This window comes from Thecamonas trahens (assembly GCF_000142905.1).
Source record: "Thecamonas trahens ATCC 50062 unplaced genomic scaffold supercont1.53, whole genome shotgun sequence".
In the NCBI taxonomy this organism is placed as follows: domain Eukaryota; order Apusomonadida; family Apusomonadidae; genus Thecamonas; species Thecamonas trahens.
In genome coordinates, this window is record NW_013657627.1 from 269,674 (window position 1) to 295,524 (window position 25,851).

Consider the following 25,851-nt stretch of genomic DNA (forward strand, 5'->3'; position numbering starts at 1 on the left):
ACCGCCGCCACCGAGTCTGCCTCCTCCGAGCCCCCCACCGCCGCCACCGAGTCTGCCTCCTCCGAGTCCTCCTCCGCCGCCGCCGAGTCCGCCTCCGCCGCCGAGTCCGCCTCCTCCGAGTCCGCCTCCGCCACCGCCGAGCCCGCCTCCTCCGAGTCCGGCTCCGCCGCCACCGAGTCCGCCTCCTCCGAGTCCGCCTCCGCCGCCACCGAGTCCGCCTCCTCCGAGTCCGCCTCCGCCTCCGCCGAGTCCGCCTCCTCCGAGCCCGCCTCCGCCGCCACCGAGCCCTCCTCCTCCGAGCCCGCCTCCGCCGCCACCGAGCCCTCCTCCTCCGAGTCCGCCTCCACCGCCGCCGAGTCCTCCTCCTCCGAGTCCGCCTCCACCACCACCGCCGCCGAGCCCGCCTCCTCCGAGTCCGCCGCCTCCGCCGCCGAGCCCTCCTCCACCAAGTCCGCTACCACCGCCACCAAGCCCGCCGCTGCCGCCCCCGAGTCCACCACCGCTATCCCCACCGGTGGTTGTTATGGCCTCGGCCGCTGTCATGGCTTCCGAGCCGACGTCGGGCTCGGCGCTCGTTCCGGTTACCATCTTCCTCTCGGCCCCGTCGCCATCTGCCATATCTGTCACCCTCACAACCTCGGTTCCGCCAGGCTCTCTGGCTACAAGCAATGTTGATTTTGACCTCGTCTCGTCGCCCATCGTTATCCCGGCCGGTGCCACCTCGGTTGTCTTCAACGCCGTCGTCCACGCTGATGCCTGGTACGACGGTGGCGAGACGTTTGCCGTCACGATCACCAGCATCGCTGGCTCGGCCGTCATCGGTCCCGTGGCCGCTACCGTGGTCACCATTGACGACTCGGGCCCGCCGCCCACCCTGCAAGCTCGTGCCCCTGCGGCGTCGCCCACCTCTGCCTTGGTCCTTACTACCGCTGAAGGCGATCGTGGCAATACGACGCTTATTGGCTTCGAGCTGGTAGTCTCACGCCCATCGGAGCACGCGACACCCATCATCATTACTTCACGCGATGTCGCCTTCCCGGCCACGCGCGACGTCGACTTTCGCCTGTTGGACGCTGCCTCGGGTGCCGGTCTCTCGTCCATCCCGCCCGCCGCCGTCTCCCACAACGTCACCGTGGCGGTCATCGGCGACTTGGACTACGAGACAGACGAACTTGTCGCCATCAGCTTTGCGACCCTCCCGCTGCCTGCGCCTCCGTCGCTCAACGTCACACTCACCATCATCAATGATGACACCCGCCCGGTCTTGTCGTGGGCTGCCCGTGAGGTCGCGGTCGCTGAGGGGTCTGATCCGGCCAGCCTGCGCGGCTCCGTCGCCAATCTCACACTTGTCCTCTCGGCGCCCTCGTACGAGCATGTAAGCGTCGGCGTCGGCGTCGTCCTCGGTCGTGACGGCGACCCCGCCGTCGCCTCTGTTTCCGACATCTTCGGCCTGGCCATCAGTCCACTCGGCACGCCTCTCCTCACCCATGCCTTCTCCTTTTATCCGGGTACCACCCAGGTTGCCGTCCAGCTCTTTGTGGTCGGCGACGTCGAGGTCGAGGACGATGAAGTCGTCAGCATCGAGATTCGCCCGGCCTCGATAACCAACGCTCTGCTCGACGACGACGCCCGCTGGTGCGCCGTCACCATCGTCAACGACGATGAAGACTCTCAGCTCTCCGTTGACGGCATCCAGCGCCGCGTCGGTAACTGGTGGTGGATCTTTGTCCTCGCCATGATCCTGCTCGCCCTCTGCTGCTGCTGCTGTCTTTTCTTCCTCTGCTGCCTCCGAGAGGCTGTTGATGACGAAGTCTTTATCGTTGACGCCAAGCGCTCGTCGACCTCCGAGTCCTCTTCCGCGTCCTCGACTTCTTCTGCGCTAGACTCGTCTACCGCGCCTTCGTCCGAAAGTGGCGGTACTGCTATGCCAGCAGCGCTCCCGCCGCTGCCCATCGCGCCGCTCCCACAGCTTTCGACCCTCCCGGCTTCGTTTGCCGAACAAATCAAGCTGCCGACGCCTGCCGTGATGCAGGGCAAGCAGACTGTAGTCAGTGGCCCAAGCGCCGAAGAGCCATCCCGCCGCCCCCGTCGTCTGGGCGCACCTCGCGCTTGTCGTCAGCCTCGTCACGAAAGGCTTCGCTCCGCCTGCCCTCCCTCCCAGGCATGCCGCCGCTGCCAGACAGTGTCACCGCGCTCGACCCAGCACCCAGCACGATAACCGCCAAGCTGATTGCTCAGGCCAAGACGCGCAACCAGCTGCCGCCCATCCCTGGCCTGTCCGCTGTTGACACGCCGCACGACGTCTCGGTCGTCTCGACCTCGGCCTTTGAGGCCGACGCAGGAGCCCCATCGGCGTCGTCGTCGGTGATTGGCTCGGTCTCATTCGGTTCCGAGGCGGACATGCGGTCGGCCGCCGCCCTGCGCGCCGCTAACCTCTCGCTCGACTCGCTGCTCTCTGGCGACGCCGACGACGCCGATGGCAGTAGCTCGATCTCCATCTCGTCGCCAGACTCGCCAGCTTCCCCCGGTCGGCCTTGCCTGACGCCGCAGGCTTCTCGTCGGCCTCGTCGGCGCCGTCATTGGCGGCGTCTTCCTCGTCCGCATCTGCCCGCCGTTCACCCGGCCGCCGCCGCTCCATCGGCCGTCGCAACAGCATCACACAGCGCTCGACGCGCACTGGCCGCTCGATAGACCTTGGGCCTAAGCGGAGCAAGGCGTCGGTCGCTGGCCGCAAGGCGCTGCCGCCCATGCCGCCTGCGCCCGCAGCGTCGCAAACCACCATCCTCGACGCCACCCACAACGCCACCGTAGTCGAGACCGAATCGAACTCGAGTGGAGAGTCTTCGTCGCTCAAGGACAGTGCTTCCGACGACGACCTCGCTCTGCCGTCGTGCTCTGACTCGGACGGCCCCGCGCCGGTCAAGTCGGGCGTCGACGTGACGCTCGAGTCGTTGTCCAAGCTGCTCGACTCACCGTCGTCGGAGATCCTCAGTCGCTCGCCTGCCCGCTCGCCCATGCATCGCGAGGTGCTCCGGGCACGGGCATCACGGCTTGCGGCTGGGCTTTCGCTGCCGAGTCCTAAGGGCGGCACCAAGCCGAAGCCAATTCTCCCGCCCATGCCCTCGCTGCCCGGAAGCGCCCAGTCCTCACCAGTGCTTGCCCTCGAGGCCACACTTGCCAGTGGCAACGATGGTGGCGAAGCCTCTGATGCCGGCGCCCCGTCGTTGCCCGACTCGCCGAGCCGACGTCGCGGCGGCAACAGACTCGCGGCCTCGGGCTCGACCGAGGTCACCCAGCTCGGGCTCGGGATCTCCGGCCCTCGCCGCGGCCGTCCCTCGCTTACCATGCCGCCCCTGGCAGGCGCCGGCGGCTCTTCGCCGATCCTGCCGTCAACGGACAACAGACAGTAGCTGACGTTTATTTGTGTAGCCGAAGCATCAGCGGACAACGTCAAAGGTGGCAACCAGGCCAAAGTGGTCCGAGCAAAAGATGGGCTTGCTGGCAGCGTCGTAGCCGAACGGCTTCATGCCGATGCGAACCATGTCGATGAGGACAATCGATGGTCGCGGGCTAGCAGTCGGCTTGGCCCTGCGCGAGGGGCGGAAGAGCACACGATCGTAGCGGGTCTTAAAGTCACGGATAAAGGCACAGGTGGCATACGGGTTGATGGCAGCGTCCATGGTGGCGCCCGCGGCGTGGGCACGACCGAGCTCAGTCCATGCATCAGCCCACGCCCACCCGTTCCCGGTCGGCAGCGGAAGGCCCTCGCGCTTGCGCAGGTTGAGATCGCCGACAAGAATGGCTGCGTCGGCACCAGACTTGGGCGGCGAGAGGAGCTTGAGGCATGCTCCGAGCTGCGCCACCCGTGTCGTTGCAGCTTGCGAGCCAGACTCGAGGTGCGAGGTGGCAAAGGCGAGCCGGAGCGGGCCGCCGCAACCTGGCGCCTCGATCTCCACCGACGCCACCACCACGTCGCGCGCCATGCACGAGTTGGCAAAACCGATGCGCTGGACCTGGAGCGGGGCGATGCGGAGAGCAACGAGGGTAAAGTAAGGCACATCCGCCGGCTGCTCTGTCACGTTGTAGTCGACTGCCCACGGAAGCGCGAGCAGAAGCTCGCGCGAGGTCGGCGTCACCTCCTGCAGCGCCACCAGTGTTGGCTTCCGCGCCTGGATCTCCCTCCCGATCGCCACCATCCGCCGCGCCATCTCGATAGGCTCGAACCACACGTTCCACGTCAGTACCGTGAACCGTCCGCCCACCTCGTCCTCGCCCTCTGCATCACTCTCGTCCACAGGCGTGCCGTCCAGCCGCCGCTGCCTTTTCAGCGCTCTCTCCTCTGCCACCTCTCCGCTTGCCAATCCGCCAGCCAATCCGCTCCTCTTGCTCGCCCGTCTTTCCGCAGCCGCAGCAGCCGCAGCGGCCGCCGTCATCCCGCCTTGTGCACCCTGTCCGACCAGCGATCCATCCGCTCGCCGCTTGACGCCACCCCCAGCAACAGCCACAGAGCTCGAGGCATGCCGAGCCGGAGACGAGGTGGCTGTGGACGATGGAGTGATATCTCTGGTAGATGCTCCGGCGTTGTTCTCGGCGTTGCTTCCTAGATTGGACTCGGTATCGGAATCGCCCGTCAGATCAATGGCGCCAATGCTCGTCGCGCGGCCCGGCTTTGTCGCAGCAGGTGACCGTGCCGGCGAGCTGGCAGGAGGTGGCTCGCCGCAGACAGCCGCATGAGTTTGTATGAGGGATGGTGGGTAAGGTTCGCCGCAGAGCGGGCAGTCGATGTTTCGGACATGAGATGGGTGAGGTTGCCTCTCCGCAGACGCCCACACATTTTTCTAGAAGGCTGATTTAAGGTTTCCCCCAACTCCGGCCAGGAAAAGCCTTTAGCCATAAGATGCTCAGCCCCTTACGGGGGGAGGGGGGGGGGGGGGGGGGGTCGCGTCACTGGCTGCGAGTCGCAGTCGGTCAGTCAACCGGAGAGTCGGCCGGTCGGATGGGTTTAGTTTGAGGATGGACGAGTGTGAGCGGCTAGGTTGAGGAGCCGGCGGCAGCGAGATCGTGCTGGTAGCGGAGGAGGGCAGCTTCCTCACGGACGGTGGTGAGCCAAAAGTCTTTTTCGGCGGCCGAGTCTGCACGCATGATGTAGGTCCTGGTCGGGGTGATGATCTGGAAGGCAAAGTCGAACTTGCGGTGCTCAAATGAGCCGTTGGCGTAGGCGTCGACTAGAGGAATGCGGCCCTTGGCAAGATTGATGAACTCGCGGGAGCCTGGGCGGGCGGTGGGCGGCTTGACAAAGTAGTAGAGGAAGCCGCCCGAGAGGAGCATGAACCGCTTCTTCCAGTTCCGCCGCTTCCCACCCTTCTTCCACACAAAGCCGCCGGCCTTGGAGACGGCGACTACGGGCTTGGGTGGAAGGAGGTTGCGCTCCGAGGCAAAAGCCGCGAGAAGGACTGCGACGGTCTGCGGAGTGGGCTCGATCCCGGTCGAGTGCAGGGAAAGGTCGATGGGCTCATTGTGGAAAGCAAAGCGCCACGGTTTGGCGAGCATGGTGAGCTCGACCTTGGAGAGGACGGCGACGAGTTGGAAGGTGTGCTCGCCGCGGACGACGGTGACCTTGCCGAACGAGTTGCGGGCGATGGCACCGTTGCGCTCGCAGGACGAGTACTGCTTGATGAGGTCGGGACCCTTGTGGTCGGTCGACTCGAAGATGTGCGCCTGGAGCGACGAGACTTCACCAAAGGTGAGCGACGGGGCCGTGATGCCCTCGGCCGGCACATCGAGCGGAGCGACGTAGGCGACGAGCATGACGTGTGCAACCCGGACGTTAAGGGCGTCGAGCTTGAGGTGGAGGACCTGCGGGCAGATGGTTTCGTTGTCGTCGCCTGTGACAAGCGCGAGGCCGTCGTCGAGCTCGCTGGCTGCGCCGAGGCCGACGACATCGATGACCTTGTGCTGGGCGTCGAGGCCAACGGCGGCGAGAACAAGCTGCGCTGCCGACGCGGCCAACCGGCTCCCGTCAGCGAGGTCCCACGAAAGGCCGACGCAGTGCGGACGGAGGTGTGAGATCTCAACCGGCTCGTTGGTGAGCATGGCGGTGGTAGCGCGACGGCGGCGCGAAGGGCCGGCAGAAGACGATCGGTGCAGGTACGGCGCGTCTGACGGGGGCGACTCAAAGAGCAAGCTCATCGAGCCGTCGTCAGTGGTGAAGCCGAGTGGGCCAGCCGATGCTGTCGACGCTGTCGAGGCTGTCGAGGCCGTCCGCGAACGTGATTCAGGCACAGAGCCCGAGTTTGAGCCGTCCAGCTGAGCCTGGCGGGCGCGAACCGGTCCGGTGGCGTTGATGGCGCGGAGGAAGGAGACCGGAAGCTGGGCGAGAACGTCATCGCTGTCGTCGTCATCGACGGCGAGCGGGACGATCGAGGCCACAAGCGCGTCGTCGAGCGAGAGAATCAAATGTTCGGTGACGTCACCGGCAACTATGACCTGGACAAGGTAGCGGCCAGGCCGAGCCGACGTGACGCGGACAAAAAACTGGCCGTCGGGGTCGGCTTCGACCACGGCGGTGGCCGAGGCTGAGAGACCTACAGGCGGTGTTTCCTGCGTCAGGCGGACCGAGACAAGGTGAGGTGAGGGGTCAGCGGCATCGTCGGCAAAGGTGATGCCAATTGAGACTTCAGCGAGGTCGAGCTCGGCCGAGGGCGGCTGTTCGAGCAGTTGCGACAAGGTCCCCTTACGAGTCGGGCGCTCGGCCGGAAGCGAAAGCGTCGCGGGCGACGTGGCAGGCTCGGCCTCAGGCAGCTCGGTGCTATCGAGGGTGAGCGAGTCGTACGGCAAGAGAGCTGTGCCGTCTGCAGTCTGGCGAAGGAGCGCCTCCTCGGTGTCTTCGCATTGAGAGTCAAAGAGGGACGAGCGGCGCGATGAGACGAAGCGCGGCGAGTCGAGCGTTGAGAGCGGCTTGTCGGAGAAGAACTCGAGGTAGTTGGACGGAACGTAGCCAACTTGGCCGTCGCGCTCGGCCACAAACCAGCCAGGTGATGGTGTCTCGAGGATGAGCAGTGTGTCGCCGGCTGCAAACGGCAGCTCGTCGTCGTCCTCGCCCTCAAAGGCGAAGAGGGTACGGGCAAAGGCACCGGCACGCAGCTCGCCGGCAACGATAGAGAGGCGCGACGAGCGGCGGGACGACGGTGACTGCGACTCGGCCGAGGCGAGGTCGGCGAGCGAGTCAGGCAGGTCGACAATGAGCGTCTTGCGTGCCTCCTCGCGCGCCGGATTCTTGTTGCCGCGGTTGAGCAGGCGCTGGGCAACAGGGATTGGGGCGCGGGCAGCAGCCGGGGTGGGCGCTGGAACAGCCTCGCGCATCGGGTCCGATGGCAGGCTCGCCGAGTACACGCCCGAGTCCGAGTCCGAATCAGAATATGAGTCGGAATAGTTTCGGTAGGCATTGGCAACGTTGCTGATGGGGATCGCACTCGCGTCGGAAGCAGCCTCAGTAGCTGCGTCCTGTGCGGGGTCCTCGGATTGGGTGGCGGTGGGTGGAGGTGGGTTGGATGCCTCGTGCTCGGATGCTGTAGCTGTTGCTGCTGCTGCGCTGTGCTCAGCCGCCTCGGTCACTTCAACCGTCTCGGCCGCCTCACGCTCAACTGCTGCTGTGGCCTCGGCTGCCTCAGCTGCCTGACGCTCGGCGGCTTCGGCTGCTTCGCGCTCGGCTGCCTCAGCTGCCTCACGCTCAACTGCTGCTGCGGCCTCGACTGCCTCGCGTTCGGCTGCCTCAGCTGCCTCACGCTCGGCGGATTCAGCTGCCTGACGCTCGGCGGCTTCGGCTGCCTCACGCTCGGCTGCCTCAGCTGCCTCACGCTCAACTGCTGCTGCGGCTTCGGCTGCCTCAGCTGCCTCACGCTCGGCGGCCTCGGCTGCCTCAGCTGTCTCACGCTCGGCGGCTTCGGCTGCCTCAGCTGCCTCACGCTCGGCGGATTCAGCTGCCTCACGCTCGGCGGCTTCGGCTGCCTCACGCTCGGCTGCCTTGGCTGCCTCACGCTCGGCTGCCTCAGCTGCCTCACGCTCGACTGCTGCTGCGGCCTCGGCTGCCTTGGCTGCCTCACGCTCGGCGGCTTCGGCTGCCTCACGCTCGGCTGCCTCAGCTGCCTCGCGCTCAACTGCTGCTGCGGCCTCGGCTGCCTCAGCTGCCTCACGCTCGGCGGCTTCGGCTGCCTCAGCTGCCTCACGCTCGGCGGATTCAGCTGCCTCACGCTCGGCGGATTCAGCTGCCTCACGCTCGGCGGATTCAGCTGCCTCACGCTCGGCCTCCTTGGCTGCCTCACGCTCGGCATGCACCGCCGCAACGCGCTCGGAAAAGTCCTTGTAGAACTGCGCAACGTAGGTGAAAAGCGAGGGAATGTCCGGCTCGCGCGAAGAGAGCAGCTCTGCCGCGATGAGCGGCTCAACCCCGAGCGCATCATGCGCAAGGTCGAGCGCAGCACGGTTCAGCTCAATCCCCGGCTCGTGGCACGATGCGTTAAAGGCTTCGATCCGCGTCTGCGCCTCACCGCCCGCCACAGGCGCCAGGGCACGAATGAGCTGCACAAGCAGTTCGCCAGAGCTAAAGCCCAACAGAGACGCCGTCTCGTCGCCAGTGACTATCCGGATCCATCGTGTGAGCTCGGCCTGCGCCTTACCGCGCCACGACTTGCCAACCGAGTACGACTGAATAAGGTTCCAGATGAGACCAAGAATGACGACCTTGCGCCCTGAACAGAGCGAGTTTGGATCGATGGAGCCCAAGGCGACGCCGTCGGCCTGAAACACGGCCAGAGCCACGCCAATGTTATCGATTTTCTGCGCCATCAGCTTCGGCGTCTTCTTCACCGATCTCGGCGGGGACCAACCCGTCAACGCCGAGGCCAATTCGACCAAAACCGATGCAAACTCTGAATACAAGTCATTGACCTCGACCTGATGCCCGTCCCGCTGCAGCACCACATTGACCCAGGCTCCGAACGTCTGTCCCGCGCAGTATGCCCGCCACACACACACATACACACACACACACACACACACACACACACACACACACACACACACACACACACGCATACACGCATATATATATATAAGTCAGTCACCCAACCCCCCAGGCCCCCAAGCTCTCTGCCGCCCTTTGTCCCGGTCACCTCGCTCGCAACTGCTCCGTTGCCATACCAAAAACGGACCACCATGCGTGACCACCTACCGCATCACCACCACCATCATCATCATCATCATCACATCCCCACACACACACCACCACCACCGCCACACCGCTACCACCGCCATGTACATACCTGTCTTTGGGCTTCGACCCAGGTCTCGTCATGGATATACACCTCGCCTTCGCTCTCGCCGTCCGACATGTTGGCCTCTCAGGCGAGTGAGGTGTCGCTGGCCTCGTCGTCTCGGCTCGGCACCCACCGGCCTCCGGAGCGATCCATCCGCTGCATGGGCCCATCGCGTCTCGGACATGACATGCCTTAGATCACAAGCGCAATGTATGATCGGACGTGTTGGCTCCGATCAGGGGATGAGCGCGGACAGCACGTTCGTGCAGCTGCTGACAGCCAGATCCGTCCGTCCCGGGGAGCTCGGGGCGGCTGGATCGGAGTGAGCTGGTTGATCTGAGCCGATACTAACGATAGAATGCTCAGCATCCAGATCATTCTGGCTGGCCGTATCCCATCCTGAGCTTAAGCACACATGCAATCGCGGTCTTAAAGAACTGCATGTGAGGTCATGATGTGCACTATTTTACGAGTGGCTGATCAATGCTCTTCTGGCTCACACAAAGCATATCCGACTGCAACTCTCGTTGTGACCATTCTACACACAGTCGCACATCACTAACCCCTACAATGCGACGGCTACCATGCCAACATCAAGTGCTCTCAACTGAAGCTCATCATCTTAGCCCGCACACCGCAAAGGCCGAAAATACAACCGGCCGCTGCGCGCAACTCGATCCTTCTCATCTCATGCGAGCACGCATGAGGCTCCGATCTCGGCTACCCTTGCTTCTTGTCCCCTTCCACCCCCTCCCTCCCCCCCCCACTACCAGTACCAACACTGTAGAATGAGCTATTTTGTAACATGATCGATCGATGCCATCTCCTTTCGTCTCGCGTGAGCCATCGTCGCCATGGAACGATCCTTCAAAGTTTGGACAGGCGACGAGTGGCGGTCGGCGGGGGGCGTCGCATACGCGCCAGGTTGGCTGACCGGCCGGCTGACAGTCGGCGACCGTGGTGGCGGCGGCAAAGTACTTCTCGCCCTGGCACCGACCTTGTTGAGACGGTTGTGTAGAGCAAAGGATGATCATCTACGCAGTGGTTGCCCGCGGGGCGACCATCCTCGCTGACCACGCCACGGCGTCCGGCAACTTTACCACCATTGCCCCTATGATTCTGGAGAAGGTGAACCCGTCGCACAACGAGAAGCGCTCGTATGCCTACAACGAGTATGTCTTCCACTACATGGTCGAGGACGGCCTCATCTTCATGGCCATGACCGACAAGGGTACGGTTTCCTTCCCGCTTCCTCCACCCTGTTGCTTTGGCACATGTCCCTCGCCATCCCCCCCTCCCCCCCCAATCCGTCAGCCTTGTCGCGCCCGCGCCGAGCCCTTGTTCCGTCTCGTCCCCCCGCCACCTCCCGCTCGCCGCACCACCCAGCCCTTCCCACCTCGCGTGTTCCGACATCCGCTTGCCACAGCCACATGCATGGCAGGAGACTACGGGTGTGTGCGGTGCTGTGCGGGTGGGGCAGGTGGTCTGGCAGCCTGGCTGTGGCCGTGATCGCGGTCGTGATCACGACGGTGATCACGACGGTGATCATGACCGCCCACCGGAAAAGGCCGTAGATGCGAGGACGTGGACGAGCGGGAGAGTGATGGGCATGGCGAGAGACTCACAGCGGGATTGGTTACTGATGGATGTATGGATGGTCGGGAATGGGTGCGGACAGATACCAAGAAGCGGATTCCGTTTGCGTTTCTGGCAGACGTCTCGCAGAACTTCCACGCTGAGATCCCCAACCCGCGGCAGTGGCAGACGGCGCAGGCGTACGAGCTTAATGATCGGTTTGGACGGCGGCTTGCGGAGCGGACCGACTTCTTCTCGAACAACCCCAGCGCGGACAAGATCGGACACTTGCAGGCCCAGATCGAGGACGTCAAGGGGGTGATGGTGGAGAACATCGAAAAGGTGCTCGAGCGCGGCGAGCGAATCGAGGTCCTTGTCGATCGGACTGATCAGCTCAACTCGCAGGCACAAGTCTTCCAGAAGCGGTCGACACAGCTCAAGCGCGCCATGTGGTGGCAGAACATGAAGATGCAGCTCCTTCTCGGCTTTGTCTGCATCCTCATCATCTTCATTATCATCTGGGCCGCCTGCGGCATCTCCTTCCAGCGGTGCAAGAAGAAGTAGACATCACGCCCCCCCCCCCCCCCCCCCCCCCCGCCCCCTCCACCGGCCACTGCACCAGCAGCTGCACAATACACACACCATACCCCACCCACCCCCTTTCTGCCCACCCAATCCCATGTTGACATCACACTCGCACGCACCTGCCTTTCTATTGCTTCGACGGCCACTCGTCCTCCCCCCCCCCTCACCTCCCGGACAAGCCATGGAGAAACTCGCTGGACGGTGCCAGGTGCTGCAGACTGCTGTGACGGGCCAAGTACGACTGTCCATCTCATCGGTGGCTGGAGTCTCGACCTCTGTCGTCCTTCACTCATCCAAGCTCGTCTTTGACATGGGCTCGTTCGACTCGTTGCTCCCGGCGGCTGCCATCTTGGGCGCTTCTGTGGTTCTCTGCAGTCATGGGCATCTTGATCATTCGTCTGGAGTCATTCAGCATGCGTCGCGCCGGTCACTGATGAACAGATCAAGCACGTCGACGTATGTGGTACCGGCTGGTCCGGCCGAGAACGCCATGCAGGCGTACTTTGAGTCGGCAGAGCTGCTCACCGACTCGCCTCTGGGCGCCACTGTTGTTGGCGCTGTTGTTGGCGAGAGCTTTGATCCGCATGCTCTCGCTGGTCTTGCCTCGCGTCGACTGCGTGTCACACCTTTGGAGGCCATCCATCGAGTGGATGCCGTTGGCTATCTCGTTGCTGAGGAGCGATCGGCGCTCAAGGCCGAGTACAAGGCGGCCATTGCTGACGGGAGCATGGCGACAGCAGATGTGGGCAGGCTCAAGCGCGAGGGCATAGAGGTGACCGAAGCCAGCATTGCCAAGATCTTTGCCTACTCGGGCGACACGACGATCGACTTTCTCACCAACGAGGCCAATCTGGCTGCGCTTGACGGCGTCTCGGTGCTGGCGCTCGAGTGCACGTACGTGGGGACGTCGCCCAACACGACGCCGGCCAAGGCGCGTGAGCGCGGCCACGTGCACTTTGATCACATCGTTCAGGCCTACGCCGATGGAAATCGCGTGCTCCACTCGCTCGATGCCCTTGTTCTCCTCCACTTTTCCGCCGCGCACTCAGCCGCGCAGATTGTGGAAGACATCGCCACTACCGCACCACCCGGCCTCCTCGACAAGCTCTGGCTCGCACTCCATCCGTCACACGGCTCGCTTCCAGACGCAGTTGCGACTCCCGAGACACCAGCCGGAGCTAGCAGCTAGCGGCGCCACACTCGTTGACCACCTTCGATCGCTCTGTCGCTGTTAGCCGCCGATCGATCCGATGAGCGTGCCCAAGCAGATTGAGATCGACACAAGCACATCTGATCTCTCCCTCCCCCCCATTACCATGCAGCTGTCTGCAGATGCCATCCAGCCCATGTCAGCAGTTATTGCGGTCGCTGTAGTCGTTGTGGTCGGTGGTGTCGCTGTTGATAGCCAATGGATCCGAGCTTCCATTGCGAGCGGACGGAAGGCCCACAGGCGACCGCAAGAGCAGAGGGAGGAGCAGGCACCTGGACTGGGACCGTCACCGTCAACAGGCGCAGACATAGACATAGACAGAAGACACTCGACGTGAGTAAAACGCAAGAGACCTACTTCCACCCCCATCTACAAGCATACCTAGAGGGAGAGAGCGTGTCTGTGTCCGTGTCTCTGTGGCTGCGTCTCGGGTCTCTCTGTCTCGGCCATGTCTGACTTCGTCTCGCTTCCCGAGGAAGCACTGGTACGGGTGGTGGCTCACCTGGATGTGGCCTCGGTGGTGGCTCTCTCTGCCACATGCTCACATGTATGTTGTAAAAGGGGGATGATTGGGATGGGGATGGGCAGGGTGGTGATAGAGGGTCTTACTGTGTGGGCTGATGGTTGTGCTGGTTGTGCTGGTTGTGCTGGTTGTGCTGGTTTTGCTGGTTGTGCTGTTTGTGCTGGTTGTGCTGGTTGTGCTGGTTGTGGTGGTTGTGGTGGTTGTGGTGGTTGTGCTGATCGACCTGCTCGTGCTGCTCATACTGATGCTGGTTGTACTGATCGACCTGCTCGTGCTGCTCATACTGATGCTGGTTGTACTGATCGACCTGCTCGTGCTGCTCATACTCGTGCTGGTTGTACTGATCGACCTGCTCATGCTGCTCATACTCGTGCTGGTTGTACTGATCGACCTGCTCATGCTGCTCATACTCGTGCTGGTTGTACTGATCGACCTGCTCGTGCTGCTCATACTCGTGCTGATCGTGCCGATCGTCCTGATGCTGCTGGCCGTCACAGCTGCGCCGCGTGGCAACCAACGATAAGGTCTGGCGCGAGCTGGCGCGCAACCAGTATACGCTGGCGACAAGCGAGATGGCGGCAATCGATGGGTTTCTGAACCGCTGCGAGCCGTTGCATGGCTGGCGGGCTCTGGCGATGGGCTGGATGGACACAGACGCACGCCTCGCCAAGTCCACTCACGGACTCTGGTCGCGCCGGTGCCAGGTCGAGGGCGGCTGGGACTACAACGAGTACACCGAATCGGAGGCCGGATTTGTTCTCCGGCTTGAGCCGGGCACCCTGTCTTTGTTGTCGAGCATTTTGAGCCTCCCAAGGACATGTTTCTTGTTGTTGCGCCGCTGAAGACGTACACGGGCCAACCGCAGAGCCAAATAGGGCTCATCTCTGCGCACGCGCTTCCTCCTGCCATCGCTCTGCGCCGAGTCGACTACCTGCGGGCGTTGATGCCATCGGCCCACACCGCTTCTTCGGCCAACTCTTCCAATGATGAGATGGAGACGCTGCAGATGCTGCTGACGAGCCTGCTGGCGCTCGCCCTGCTTGCGGGGTTTACTCTCGGCACGGCGTCCAAGCTCCTGCTCGGCGCCACCTTTCCGTCGTGGCTCCTCCTCTCGTGCCTGCTACAGGGTCTGCTCCTGCTTGGCGGGTACGCGGCGATCACGCGCCTTGCACGCTTTGTCGCCTCGCCAACCGCAGCTGTGTTTGGGCGCTCGACCGGCGATGAGGCGCTCGTCCAGCTGGTAGTGGTCTGCTGGCTGGTGGCAGCAATGCTGACGGTCTTTGGCGTGGCGCTGCGGCTGGACGCGCCGCCGTCGCCTGCTGTCGCGTGGTCGACTGTGCTCCGCCCGCTGTCATGGGCGCACACGATGACCGCCCTCGCCCCGGTCATCCGACTTGTCCTCCACGAGAGCGACACCGCCGTCCTCTCGCCAGCGCGCCTGGCCTGGCTCTATCTTGGTGCCCCACTCACGCTCCATCTCCCGCTCTATGTCTTTCTCTCCGGCCTTGCCACCAACCTCGACGCATCGACGCGGTCTTGTCTCTCTGTGGCGGCACCGCTGCTGGCCATCGAGTGCGGCGCGGGCTGCCTGCTTCTGCTTCACGCACTCTACGGGCGCGGGACGACTCTTGTCAAGTTTACCGCCTATCTTGTCGACCGCGGTGCCGTCCTCCGCGGCCTGCCTGACGTTCACGCCGAGCGGCGGGGAGCAGTGACTCGCATCGCCACCGGCTTGGCCTGCCTCATCCTCGGGCAACTGGTCTTTTGCCACGCCATCGACGGCACGCCTCCGCTCCCAGCATTTATGGCGGCCTGGATCCCGTCGCCACACATGCTCATTATTGCCGGCCTCGCTCTCGCCCTCGCCGCCCTCACCCGCACACTCTCCTCGCTCTGCTCTACCATCTCTGCCCTCTCCACCATGATCCACCCATAACCGAAGCCCAACTCAACGTCGCGCCACCGGCGCCATAGCTCCGTGTCACCCAAAGCCGAAAGCCGTCGCTGTCAACACACCAAAGTCACCCGGCTAGCCACTGACCCGCCCCGCCCCCACCACCACGGCCACCCCCAGTCACCCACGCACCCCACCCCCCCCACCCCACCCCCCACCCCATTCCACCCCCTCCCCCCCACCCTCCCCCTTACCACCCCCACCACCCCCGCCCCGCCCCTCCCCTCCCCTCCCCCCGCACAACCCCGCAGGTCATGGCCGGGCGACGGCTGCCCAACGCGCCCACGTTTCTTGAGCACGGACGGTACCGGTTCCTCATTACGGACGCGCCGCTGGAGAGCAACCTCTCACTGTACCTGGACGAGTTCACCAAGTACTCTGTGAGCCATATGGTCCGTGTCTGTGAGCCGTCATACTCGTCCGAGCCTGTCCTTGCCCGCGGCATTGAGTTTCATGATTGGGCTTTTACCGACGGCGAAGCTCCGCCAAGTCACATTGTCGATGAATGGCTGGCTCTGGTTGCCGCTACCTTTGGCTCAGACTCGTCATCGTCGTCGTCCACCGCTGCTGGTTCCGGCGCCGGCTCTTCATCTGCTGCTGCTCCTTCTTCTTCTTCTGCTACTGCTATGTCCTCCTCCGCTAAGCCGGCCATCGCCATCCACTGCGTGGCGGGCCTCGGTCGCGCTCCTGTCATGGTCGCCATCGCCCTCATCGAGTCGGGCATGGACTGGGTCGAAGCCGTCGAGATCATCCGCGAGAATCGTCGTGGCGCCCTCAACAGGACCCAGCTATCATACCTCGAGCACTACACCCCGCGCTCGCGCTCGGGCTGCTCGTGCACCATCCTCTAGCCACACACCCTCCCCACCTCACCCCGCCCGATAAAGCCCAACCTCTCTCTGCCTCGACTTTGTTCATTAAACACAGTCTGCAAGGACCTCGACCTCGCCTGCAAGCGCCGCCATCTCGTGGTAGTTGGCGATGTTGCCAAAGGCCTGCATGGCGACGGCGATGTCGTCGCGCGAGACGGCGAGCTTGAACTCGCCCGAGCACTCGCAGTACCGGCGGAGGTTGGAGAGCTTGACCTGGCGGCACTTGTTGCAGACCAGGTCCTGCAGCTGAAAGGCGGTGATCTTGGCGTGGAGCTCGTCGATGAGCCGTGCCTCGATGGCGGCCTTGTCGGCGGCGTGGCCGCAGATGGCGCAGCCCCAGTCGCCCTTGGTCACCCGCGGATCGCGGGCGAGGTCGACCGACCGCGACGCGTTGCAGTACGAGCAGATGACGTTCTGCAAGATGTACGTCAGGCATGGGTTGCGGAACTCGGCTGACGACGCAAACTCGGGCACGCCGAGGATGCGGAGGAGCGATCGCTTGAGTTTGTCGACCTGGCTCTCGAGCGCCTTGTCGAGGTAGAAGACCTGCGTGACGTACTTGACAAACTCGAGGCCTGGCGAGTCGAGCGGAAGGTGCGAGCCTGCCAGGCGCGGAAAGTCGGCCTTGTGGTACTGCCGCGACTCGGTGACAGCGGTGAAAAGCTGCTGCGCGTAGTGGTCGCCGATGAGCGCCCGCGCGTAGTCCTGCAGCGTCTCGGCGCCGTAGAACGCGCCTGCCGCCGGCGCGCCAGCCTCGGGCCCGCCCACGGCCTCGAGCCGCTTAGTCGCCTTGAACTCGTACATCTTGTAGATGTACTCGGAGACGACAAAGACAAACTGCTCCTCAAGCGGCTTGGGCAGATAAAGCGACATGTCCCAGTTGGAGATGACCTGCTGGGCTTGTGAGGTGGCGCGGAGCGCAGCGCGGGTGATGGCCCGCGCCTCCTCGGGCGAGCGCGCCGCCTCGGCCTTGTCAAACTCGGCCGCCAGCTCATCGACCACGTGCGGCTTGACCCGGATGCCGCCGTAGTTGGCCGGGTCGACAAACATGAGCTCGGCCCAGTACGCCGAGATGTGGACGCCCAGAAAGTGGAAGAGCGGCGTCTCGCCCACAGCCTTGAGCACGTACGCAATGTACGCCTCGGCGTTCTCCAGCTGGGTCTTTGACGTGGCGAGAATGATTTTCTCAAACGAGCCGTACACAATGTGCGCGCCGAGCGAGCGGAGCTTGGCCAGAAGCTGGAGGAAGACCTTCTTCATCATCATGTGGACCAGCGAGTGCAGTTGCGGATCGTAGAGCTTCGACTTGGGGTCCTGCAGCCAGCGGTAAAAGTGCATCTGGAGCGCGTCCGCGCTGGTGTTCCGCCCGTGGCCCACGTCCACCGACCACTGGTGGACAAGAGCCTTGATGATTTGCAGCGCCGGTGCGGCGGCGAGTTCGTCTGACCCACCGCCGGCCGCCTCGTTGAGCACCGCCGGCCCGGCCAGCCCGCCCTCGATGAGCGCTTCCATCGACGTCGCCGGGCCTGACGCCGTCGCGCCAGACTTGGCCAGCACCGGCCCGCCGCCCACGCTCGCCTCCAGCGAGCCCTCGAGAGCAGAGAGGTACGTCGACTGGAGGATGGTGTTGATGGCGAGCGAAGAGAGCTCCAGCTCCACACACACCGTGTGGTACGCGCCGGCCGAGACAAACTCCGGGTTGACCACTGGCGCGGCGACAGCGGCAAAGTCGTCGGCCTCGGACCCGCCGAGATCTGGAAGCGCCGAGAGCGAGGTCCACGCCACAAAGTTGTTTTCGGCGAGGAGCCGTGCGACGGCAATGTCGGTGATGCCGAGCGCGTAGTCCTCTTCGAGGCTACCAATCGGCACTCGCGCGTACCGGGCAAGCGGCAGCTGGTTGCCCCACCACTCGTGCATGACAAAGTACCGGGCGAGGCCGCGCTCCACTGCCGCGGCCTGCCACCCAAGCGGCTCGTACTGCGAGTCGGCGACGTTGGCCGGGACGGTGAGGACAGGCACGGCGGCGAGGGTCGGGATCTCGCGCTGGAGGGTGGCCTTGTCTGCCGGCGAGCAGATCGAGACCACGGCGTTGCCATCGTAGTAGCCGACGAGCTCGTTGACCTCGCGGTAGCCGCGCGCGAGCCGCTTGACCAGTGTGACAGCAACTGTGTAGCGTGCAGCGGCAGCGTCGGCGGCAGCCTCGACCTCGGCCATTGACTGCCAGCCGCCAGCGGCAGCGACGGCCGGCGGCGGCGGCTCCGTGCCTGCCAGCAGGCGCGCCTTGAGGACGCTTGCGAGGACGGCGCGGACCTTGACGCCCGAGCGCGAGATGTCGCTGCCAGTGAGCCGGCGGACTGGATCGGCCGCCGACGGATCGACGAGGACCAGGTCGAGCTTGGAGCCAAAGGCCGGAAAAACGACAAAGACGGCGCGGGCGCGTGTAGCGTTCCGCTCGAGCGCAGTCGCCGAGTGGTAGATCATGAGGTGGGCCGCCGAGCCGAGCGAGCTTGTGCCCTCGGCGCCCGGCAGGTACGGGGCGGCCGATGGGGCGAGCGGGCGCAGGTCAGCGAGGTCGTATACGTGCTCCGAGACAGCGTGGAAGCGGGCGGAGCGGGCGATCTCAAAAACGCAACCGAGCGAAGAGACAGCCCGAAAGTAGAGCGGAGTCTGGTTCTCGTACACGCCCTCGACGTCTGGGTGGGCAAAGAACGAGGCGAGCTCCTTTGCGTGTGACCGGTAGATGGTCTCGGCCATAGAGAACTGGTACAGGTGCATGGGCTTCTTGGAGCGTGGCAGAGCCTTGGTGACGAGCACGCCTGAGGGGTTGGCGTCGGCCACGCGCGAGTTGACGAAAAAGGTGCGGGCGACGCGGATGTGGAGCGAGCGGACGGCACCGCGGACAAGGGCCCAGACCCGAAAGACGCCTGGGCCGTGTGAGTGCGATGCGTCGTCGATGCAGAGGACCTCCCAGTGCGACGGGCCGCGGGCCTGCGGGCGCGGCGCAGCGCGCATGTTGGCGGCCGACCCGGCATCCGAGACCGTGTCCTGCGTCAGCTGGAGGCGCATGGGTAGCGCTGATGAGCGCTGCGACGACATGCGGCGGGCGCGCTTGCGGGCCTCGCGTGCCTTGCGCATGGCCGCCCACTTTGCGCGCTGACCGGCGTACCACTCATCAAACTGCGACGGCTGGGCGAGGACCGAGGGGAGGGCGCCGCGCGCTCCCGGCTGGCGACCGTCGAGGGCGGCAGCGGCGGCGGTGCGCTTGCGCGAGAGCGTGGTGACCCGCGGCCGGCCGGCGAGTGCGGCCGAGGTCTCCGGGTCGTCGACAATGGCCTCCATGTCGACGAGGCCAGCAGCGGTTGACTTGAGCGGATCCTCGGGCGCGGCGATGGTGGCACCGGCGGCGATGGCGGTGGCAAACATGTTCTTGACCGAGGCCTGCTTGAGCGGGTCGCGGGCGTCGGCGATGCGCTTGGCGAGCCACGACGGGTGCGGCACGCGCGGGACCGGGTTATCGATACCCTGCAGGGCAGCTGGAATAGTGACAATTTTCTGGATAGAGGCACCGAGGCGAGTGATGTAGTACTCCCAGTCGAGGAGGTCGCGGAGGTCAAAGTTGGTCATGCCCGGATCCTTGCACCAGGTTCGGACCCAGTGAGTCATGACATCGGGCTCAGCCGAGAAGATGGCAATGGGCAGGGCGCGCTCCGAGACCGGCGCGCCGATAGGCTTCTCGGAAATGATGTACTTGCAGCAGAGGCCGGCGTCCTTGACCATTTGGTCGCCGAGGAAAGCGGCGAGGCGGCGGGCGGTGGTGATCGAGGTCGAGCGCTGGTCGCCATAGTCAGCGAGCTTGCGCGACATGGAGCGCGACTCGCAAATGAGCGAGACAAGCTCGTGGTCGGGCATGTGAGCGCCCTTGGTGAAGAGGACGTTGAGCCACTTATTGGCAATGAGGCCGACGGCGGCGTAGCACTCTTCGCGGGTCTTGCCCTCGAGGAAGGCACCAAAGACCTGTGTCTGGAAGATCTTGACAATCTTGAGCTCACCGCGGCGCTTGAGCTCAAAACCCTTGAGCTCGCACATGACGCCGTCGTCGTCAAAGACGGCATACCGCTTCTTGAGCTTCTTGTCCTTCTCAGTCGAGGCCGGGAGAATCATGGCCTTGTACGGGCCGTCGACCTCAAACTCGATCGAGTTCTCGGCGTGAGTGGCATAGATCTTCGAGTCTGCGTCGACAAGGTCCTGGTACTGCGGGTTGGTAAAGTTGTCCTTGACGCCCTTGTTGAGGACAGCGCACGGGTAGTTGACCGAGAGCTTGGCGCCAGTCGAGGTGGTAAACTCAAAGTCTTCCGGGAACGACGACGGCAGGCAGCACCAAATGCCATCGGTGTCGAGCTCGAGCGGGATGCCGACGCGCTCAACGAGAACGCGGGCGCCCTTGATGATCTTGGCACCAGTGTCGGTCACGATGCCGGCCATCTCCATCGAGTACCAGCGAGCGCCGCGGCGCATGACATAGCCGTAGAACGAGTTGAGGATGCACTTGTGGGCGAGCTGGAGGGAGTCGTACAGAATGACCATTTTCTTGGTCTCCTGCAGGACGTCGAGGCCCTCGCCCGAGGACTCCTGCTTGGCGAGCTTCTTCTTCCACGTCTTGAGCAGGCCCTTGTAGGTGTAGCGGCGGTCGCGGAAGGCGCGAACGGTGTCGACGTAGAACGGGTTCTCGCGCTGGCACACGATGGCCTCGCGCTCCTCCTCCGTCTTGACCGAGCCCTTGTTGTAGACCTTGCGGCAGTACTCGGCAAGGCGGGCCTTTGTCAGCTCGGCCTGCTTGGAAGCCGGCAGGTCGTCAAACCAGACTTTGGTCGGCCCGCCGGGCGCGTCGTCGTCGACGACGCGCTCCGAGGCGAGCTGGTTGCGGACGTACTCATAGTCGGAGCGGGTGTTGGGCAGGTACGTCCCGCGCCAGGTCCACGGCATGCGGCGCTGGCAGTTGTTCCCGCGACGATTAAAGTCGCACTTGGCGCACTCAGCCTCGGACATGATGGCAGTGGGCTGGAGGCGGTTGGTGAGAATGATGTTCGGGTACATGGCCGAGACGTCGAGATGGTAGATGCACGGCAGCTCGTTCCGCTTGGGCGCGGCCTGGAGAGCCTCGAGTTTGGCGACGATGGCCGCGCGGACCTCCTCGTAGTTGGTGACCGAGTCGAGCGGGACGCCGTGCTCGACCTGGAGCGCAAACTCGAGGGTGGCGTCGACGTCGTCGATGAGCTCGGCAAAGGCCGAGCCGTCCAGGTCAAAGTCCTCGGGCAGGTCAGAGCGGAAGACGCCAGAGCGGAGGGCCTCGACGTGGCCGCCGATGTAGGTCTCGGCCTCGAGCAGGTGGGCCTTGTACATCTTGGAGAGGGCGGACTTTTGCTTGTCGGGAAAGACGACGTTGACCTTGTACGCCTCGACCATGAGGAGCGACTCACAGAGCGTGCCCGAGCCCTTGCGGAGAACGTCGTCGGGGATGAGCGGGATAATCATGCAGAGCGAGTAGATGAACGGGTGGACGTACTTGAGGTAGAGGTAGTAGGTAGCGACGGCGTCGGAGACCGAGTACGAGGCAAGTTCCTGCGGACGCTCGGCGGCAAACGGGGTCATGTCCTCGGGATCGAGTTCGAGCGGGTCATAGCCGAGCTTCTTCTTGGTCACAGCCTTGAGGCCGTGCGAGCCGACAGGCAGGTACGAGTCGCGCTTGACCCAGTAAAAGGCGTCCATGTGTGTGGCGAAGCGGCAGCGATACTCGCCCGAGCCCTGGCGGGTGGCGACGCCGATCTCATCGTACATAGAGATGCCATGGGCTGTGGCGCGGGTGTCGATGTAAGGCCAGTCGAAAAAGTCGCCGTTGTAGGTGACGTACAGGGTGGGCTTGACACGCTGGATGTGCTCAAAGAACTTGACCAGCAGCGCCTTTTCGTCGGCCTCGTTAAAGACAACAAAGTGGCCCTCGTAGTCGGGCTTGGGGGTGTACTCAAAGTCATCAATGTCGGCGGCGACGATCTCGCGGTTAGTAATGAGAAAGCCCTGGCCGTCGAGCATGTATGAGATCATCATAATCTGGTCGCCGGCATGCGCATCGGGAAACTTGAGCGGCTGCTTGGCAGTCTCAATGTCAAAGGCGAGGATGCGGGTGTCCGGCCGCTCGAGAAGCTCGGGCTCGGGGCGGAGCGAGGCGAGGCCGCCGGAGAACGAGACGGTGAACCAGTTGGCGCAGCGGATGTCGGCGTCGATAGAGCAGCGGACGTAGTACGGCACGTCGTACTCACGGATGTCGACGAGGAGCTCCTCGACGTCGGCAAGCGACTCGGAGGCGTTGATTGACTCGTCGGCGCCGGCGACGGTGCCAAAGGCCGAGTAGGCGGTATAGTTGGACGACGACGGGGCGTCAAAGTCGAGCGAGGCGCTGGCGCGGTCCTTGTTGCGGCGGACAATGGCCTGAATGGAGCGGCGGACGGCGAGGAGGTCGTCAATGTTGCGGAAGGTGAGCTTGAGGTAAACGCGGAGGAGGCCGGTGACGTGGTTGTCTAGGTCGAGATCGACCTTGGGCGTGGGAATGATCTGCGAGATGTTCTCAAACTTGCGCTTGAGGAAAGTTTCCACGCCGACAAGGGCATCCTCGTCGGCAACAGCCAGATAAAAGTACGGCTCGTAGGCGACCGAGGCCTTGAACGTGGCGCCATCGCCCTGCAGAAAGTAGTAGTCGATGGCAGCGAGCGTGTTCCCGGTCTCCTGCTCCTCGATGGTTGTCGGGTGCATGTTGAGGAGCCAACCGAGCCGGTCAGGTCCCTCGGAGACGCGCGAGTAGCCAAACTTGATGTCGAGGGCCTCGATCTTGGCAGCGCGCTCGGCGCGGGCCTCGGCTTTGGCCTCGGGTGAGAGGTACTTGCTACCCGAATTGTTACCCGAGCCGAAGCGCGAGCGAGACGACTCGGACCGCGTGCTCCGCATGTAGCCCTCGGGCATAGCAGAAGCACCCGACGGACCGGATGCACCTGCGGCGGTAAAGTCCGAAAAGGCCGTCGTCGATGTCTCGTCCATGGAGGCCAGCGAGGACGAGTCGTCAAAGCGGGAGCGGAAGGAGGAGTGACCAGAGCGACCAGAGCGACCAGCACCACCCTGACCGTTTGCCGCAGCACGAGCATCCCGCTCTGCTGCTGCTACCTCAAACTGCCTCCGGGAGCCTCGTCCCCGTCCGCGGCGTGAGCCATGACCACGGCTGTTGCGCTTGCCGCTGCCAAAGGTCATGCTGTGTGTAGGATTCTACAGGGGGAGGGAGGGGGGGTGAGGGGGGGACGGGGAATGTGGGATGCGAGGGAAGCGAGGGCGAAGGAGGTGCGTACGTGTATATATATGTGTGTGTGTGTGCGGGTGGTGGTGGCGGTTGTGTGTGTGGTTGTGTGTGGAGTGGAGTGGTGAGGACGCGGAGTGTGTGTGTGGCTGGTGGTGGTGGGAGGGGGGGTGGGGCATTCGTTGGTTGGGTAGAAACACAAAGTTTGTGGAGGGGAGCGAGGGGATCGCGGTGGTTATGTGGGCGATTGGAGCGATAGGGGGGTTGGACAATTGAGCTGGTAAGCGGTGGGTTAGCGGGTGGGGACCCAGTCCTTGGGTGCGGTCATGTCGACACGCTCGCCGACAAAGCGCGGGTGGCGCGGGACGCCGCCGTCGGTGAGTTCGGTGAAGCGGTAGGTGATGATGGCGCCGATGGGAGGCGGCGCGGCGCGGACAGCGTCGGAGAGGCCCGATCCGACGGAGAATTCGGTGCCGTTGGCCATGCGACAGCGGAGTGAGCCGACAAGGCCCGGAACGCCGGCATGGCGGGCAGCTGAGCTCATGAGCTTGGTGTGGGCAACGACGATGGCCTCGGCGTCGTGGAACGACTTGAGCTTGCGCAGCGTTTGTGACCGGCCACGAACATAGCGCGAGCCAGCCTGGCGGAGCATGACGCCCTCGCCACCCATTGCCTCGATACGCTCCAGCTCGTCGGTGAGGTGCAGCGGCGAGGTGCAGGCGATGTGGTCGACGATGCGGGCAAAGCGCGGCTGCGCAGCGGTGTACCAGGCCTGGACCTTGGCAAACCGTGTCTCGAACGGTGGATCGCGACCAGAGCCGAGGACAGGAGGCGCGTCAAAGACGCAATACGTGAGCGTCGCCCAGCGCGAGGCGTCAGAACTCCGCACCGCGCCGACAGCGGTCTGAAACGCGCCGTGGGCGAGAAAGAGCTCGCCGTCGAGAGGAAGATCCGGCCCGGGCAGGCCGGCAGTAAACTCGGGAGGGGCATTGAATTGATTGCCAAGCCGCGAGTAGAACGCCGAGCCGTCCCAGTATGCACGGACACCATCAAGCTTCTCGGAGAGCCACCAGCCAGTCGGATCGTCACCACGCTCGAGCTCCCATTTGCGCGGAAGGAGGAGGGCACATGCTGCGGCACAGGCTGGCTGCGAGGCCGGCGGCAGGGGACGGGCGGGGCCGGCGGCAACACCAGCAGCTGGCAGGGGCGGCGGAGGCGCTGCGCCCTCAGCGGCGCACAGTGCAGCCATAAACTCTGGCTCGAGCACAACAGCCACGCCCAAGTTCTGCGCCTTGGTCAACTTGGAGCCCGGCTTGTCGCCAGCAACCAGATAGTGTGTTCGTGACGAGACTGAGCCCATGGGAAGCGCACCGATGGCAACCAGGCGGGCCGAGATGGCCTTGCGGGTGCCGGCAGTGAGCGCGCCGGTCAGCACAATGTGCTTGCCGACGAGCGGAAGAAGAGCCGCGCCGCCCGATGGGTCGTCGTCGTTGGAGTGGGCGAAAGCAGCAGGCGCCGCAGTGTGGGCTTGCATGGCAGAAGTGAGCGAGATGGGCGAGGGAGTGGCGAGCGAGGACTCGACCACCGCGGGCGGCTTCGGCTTGCCGCAGGCATCGCGATAAGGGTGAGAGAACGCAGCAAAGTGGGCTGGGTTCTTACGGTAGCAGTCCACACCGTATTTGCACGCCGGCAGCGGTGCACTCGAGCTGGCGGCACCATCGTCGAGCTCATCTCCAGAGCTGTTCTCGGCGTCGTTGTCGAGCTCCTCCGACGCCGACTGTGAGTGGTCGGAAAAGTAGTTGAGAGAGGCATCCAGCGACGGGACAGATGCCGCGGCAGGCAAGTCTGAGCTCTGGGCGACGGCAGTGCCAGCCAGAGTCTTTGATCGCTTGGTCGGCGGAGCGTCAGCGAGGAGCGCGGGAGATCTCGGGCGGGAGGCCGGCGAGGCGGATGGAGCGACGACAACAAGCTTAAAGTCGAGACCCGAGACTGGTGGCGGAAGCAGCGAAATGAGGTCGCCGTCGTAGGCCAGGAGCGAGTTGTGGAAGAGCGAGGCTCCGCGGACTACGGCCGGCGATGCGCCATGGTGCTCGAGAGCAAGAGCGCCGGTGTCCGAGTCAAAGACGGCGACGAGGTGCTGGCGGGAGACACGTCGGTCGGAGACCATAGGAAGGGCGCGCTGGTTGCGGCCCAGAACAATGCGGTCGCCAGGTGGAAGCGGTATCACCGCATTGGTGGATGTGTGAACAAGGCAAGCACTCGCCATGGCCGGCGAGAGTGAGGAGGTAGGCAATGGAAGCCTTCCAGTGGAAGGAGCTGGCTGAGAGCGGGTCGGTGTTTCGGCGGTCACGTAGTACGCGTTCACGGGGACAAATGCAAATAGGCGTTGGCTCGCTGGGAGTGTTGACGCTTCCGCCAGTGCTGCCTGGCCGATGACGATAGCAGCGACGTTGATTACCACCATCCGTCCATATCAGTGGTC

General features: G+C 64.1%; 8 protein-coding genes across 8 annotated transcripts; 4 read left to right on the forward strand and 4 right to left on the reverse strand.

Moving 5' to 3' along the window:
- Positions 1–523: 523 nt before the first annotated feature.
- Positions 524–3,410, forward strand: AMSG_09753 (uncharacterized protein; the record flags this gene model as incomplete). The annotated part of the gene is made up of 3 exons (XM_013898643.1): positions 524–2,051; positions 2,162–2,527; positions 2,551–3,410. 3 exons carry the CDS (start codon positions 524–526, stop codon positions 3,408–3,410), a joined length of 2,754 nt encoding a protein of 917 aa, XP_013754097.1.
- Positions 3,387–4,795, reverse strand: AMSG_09754 (endonuclease/Exonuclease/phosphatase; the record flags this gene model as incomplete). The annotated part of the gene is made up of 2 exons (XM_013898644.1): positions 3,387–4,698; positions 4,725–4,795. 2 exons carry the CDS (start codon positions 4,793–4,795, stop codon positions 3,438–3,440), a joined length of 1,332 nt encoding a protein of 443 aa, XP_013754098.1. The 3' UTR covers positions 3,387–3,437.
- Positions 4,796–5,012: 217 nt separating this feature from the next.
- On the reverse strand, positions 5,013–9,393 carry AMSG_09755 (uncharacterized protein). The gene is made up of 2 exons (XM_013898645.1): positions 9,321–9,393; positions 5,013–9,000 (listed from the first exon to the last, which is right to left on the reverse strand). Exons 1-2 carry the CDS (start codon positions 9,387–9,389, stop codon positions 5,032–5,034), a joined length of 4,038 nt encoding a protein of 1,345 aa, XP_013754099.1. The 5' UTR covers positions 9,390–9,393; the 3' UTR covers positions 5,013–5,031.
- Positions 9,394–10,293: 900 nt separating this feature from the next.
- Positions 10,294–11,468, forward strand: AMSG_09756 (R-SNARE protein). The gene is made up of 2 exons (XM_013898646.1): positions 10,294–10,545; positions 10,993–11,468. The coding sequence occupies exons 1-2, from the start codon at positions 10,341–10,343 to the stop codon at positions 11,451–11,453; spliced, it is 666 nt and encodes a 221-aa protein (XP_013754100.1). The 5' UTR covers positions 10,294–10,340; the 3' UTR covers positions 11,454–11,468.
- Positions 11,469–11,655: 187 nt separating this feature from the next.
- On the forward strand, positions 11,656–12,663 carry AMSG_09757 (RNase Z; the record flags this gene model as incomplete). Its single annotated transcript, XM_013898647.1, has 1 exon — positions 11,656–12,663. One exon carries the CDS (start codon positions 11,656–11,658, stop codon positions 12,661–12,663), a length of 1,008 nt encoding a protein of 335 aa, XP_013754101.1.
- A 354-nt stretch (positions 12,664–13,017) lies between these two features.
- AMSG_09758 (uncharacterized protein) lies at positions 13,018–15,244 on the forward strand. Its single transcript, XM_013898648.1, has 2 exons — positions 13,018–13,231; positions 13,705–15,244. The coding sequence occupies exon 2, from the start codon at positions 14,025–14,027 to the stop codon at positions 15,141–15,143; it is 1,119 nt and encodes a 372-aa protein (XP_013754102.1). The 5' UTR covers positions 13,018–13,231; positions 13,705–14,024; the 3' UTR covers positions 15,144–15,244.
- An 834-nt stretch (positions 15,245–16,078) lies between these two features.
- Positions 16,079–23,119, reverse strand: AMSG_09760 (DNA polymerase; the record flags this gene model as incomplete). The annotated part of the gene is made up of 1 exon (XM_013898649.1): positions 16,079–23,119. One exon carries the CDS (start codon positions 23,117–23,119, stop codon positions 16,079–16,081), a length of 7,041 nt encoding a protein of 2,346 aa, XP_013754103.1.
- A 542-nt stretch (positions 23,120–23,661) lies between these two features.
- AMSG_09761 (DNA ligase) lies at positions 23,662–25,536 on the reverse strand (the record flags this gene model as incomplete). Its single annotated transcript, XM_013898650.1, has 1 exon — positions 23,662–25,536. The coding sequence occupies one exon, from the start codon at positions 25,534–25,536 to the stop codon at positions 23,662–23,664; it is 1,875 nt and encodes a 624-aa protein (XP_013754104.1).
- Between the last annotated feature and the right edge of the window lie 315 nt (positions 25,537–25,851).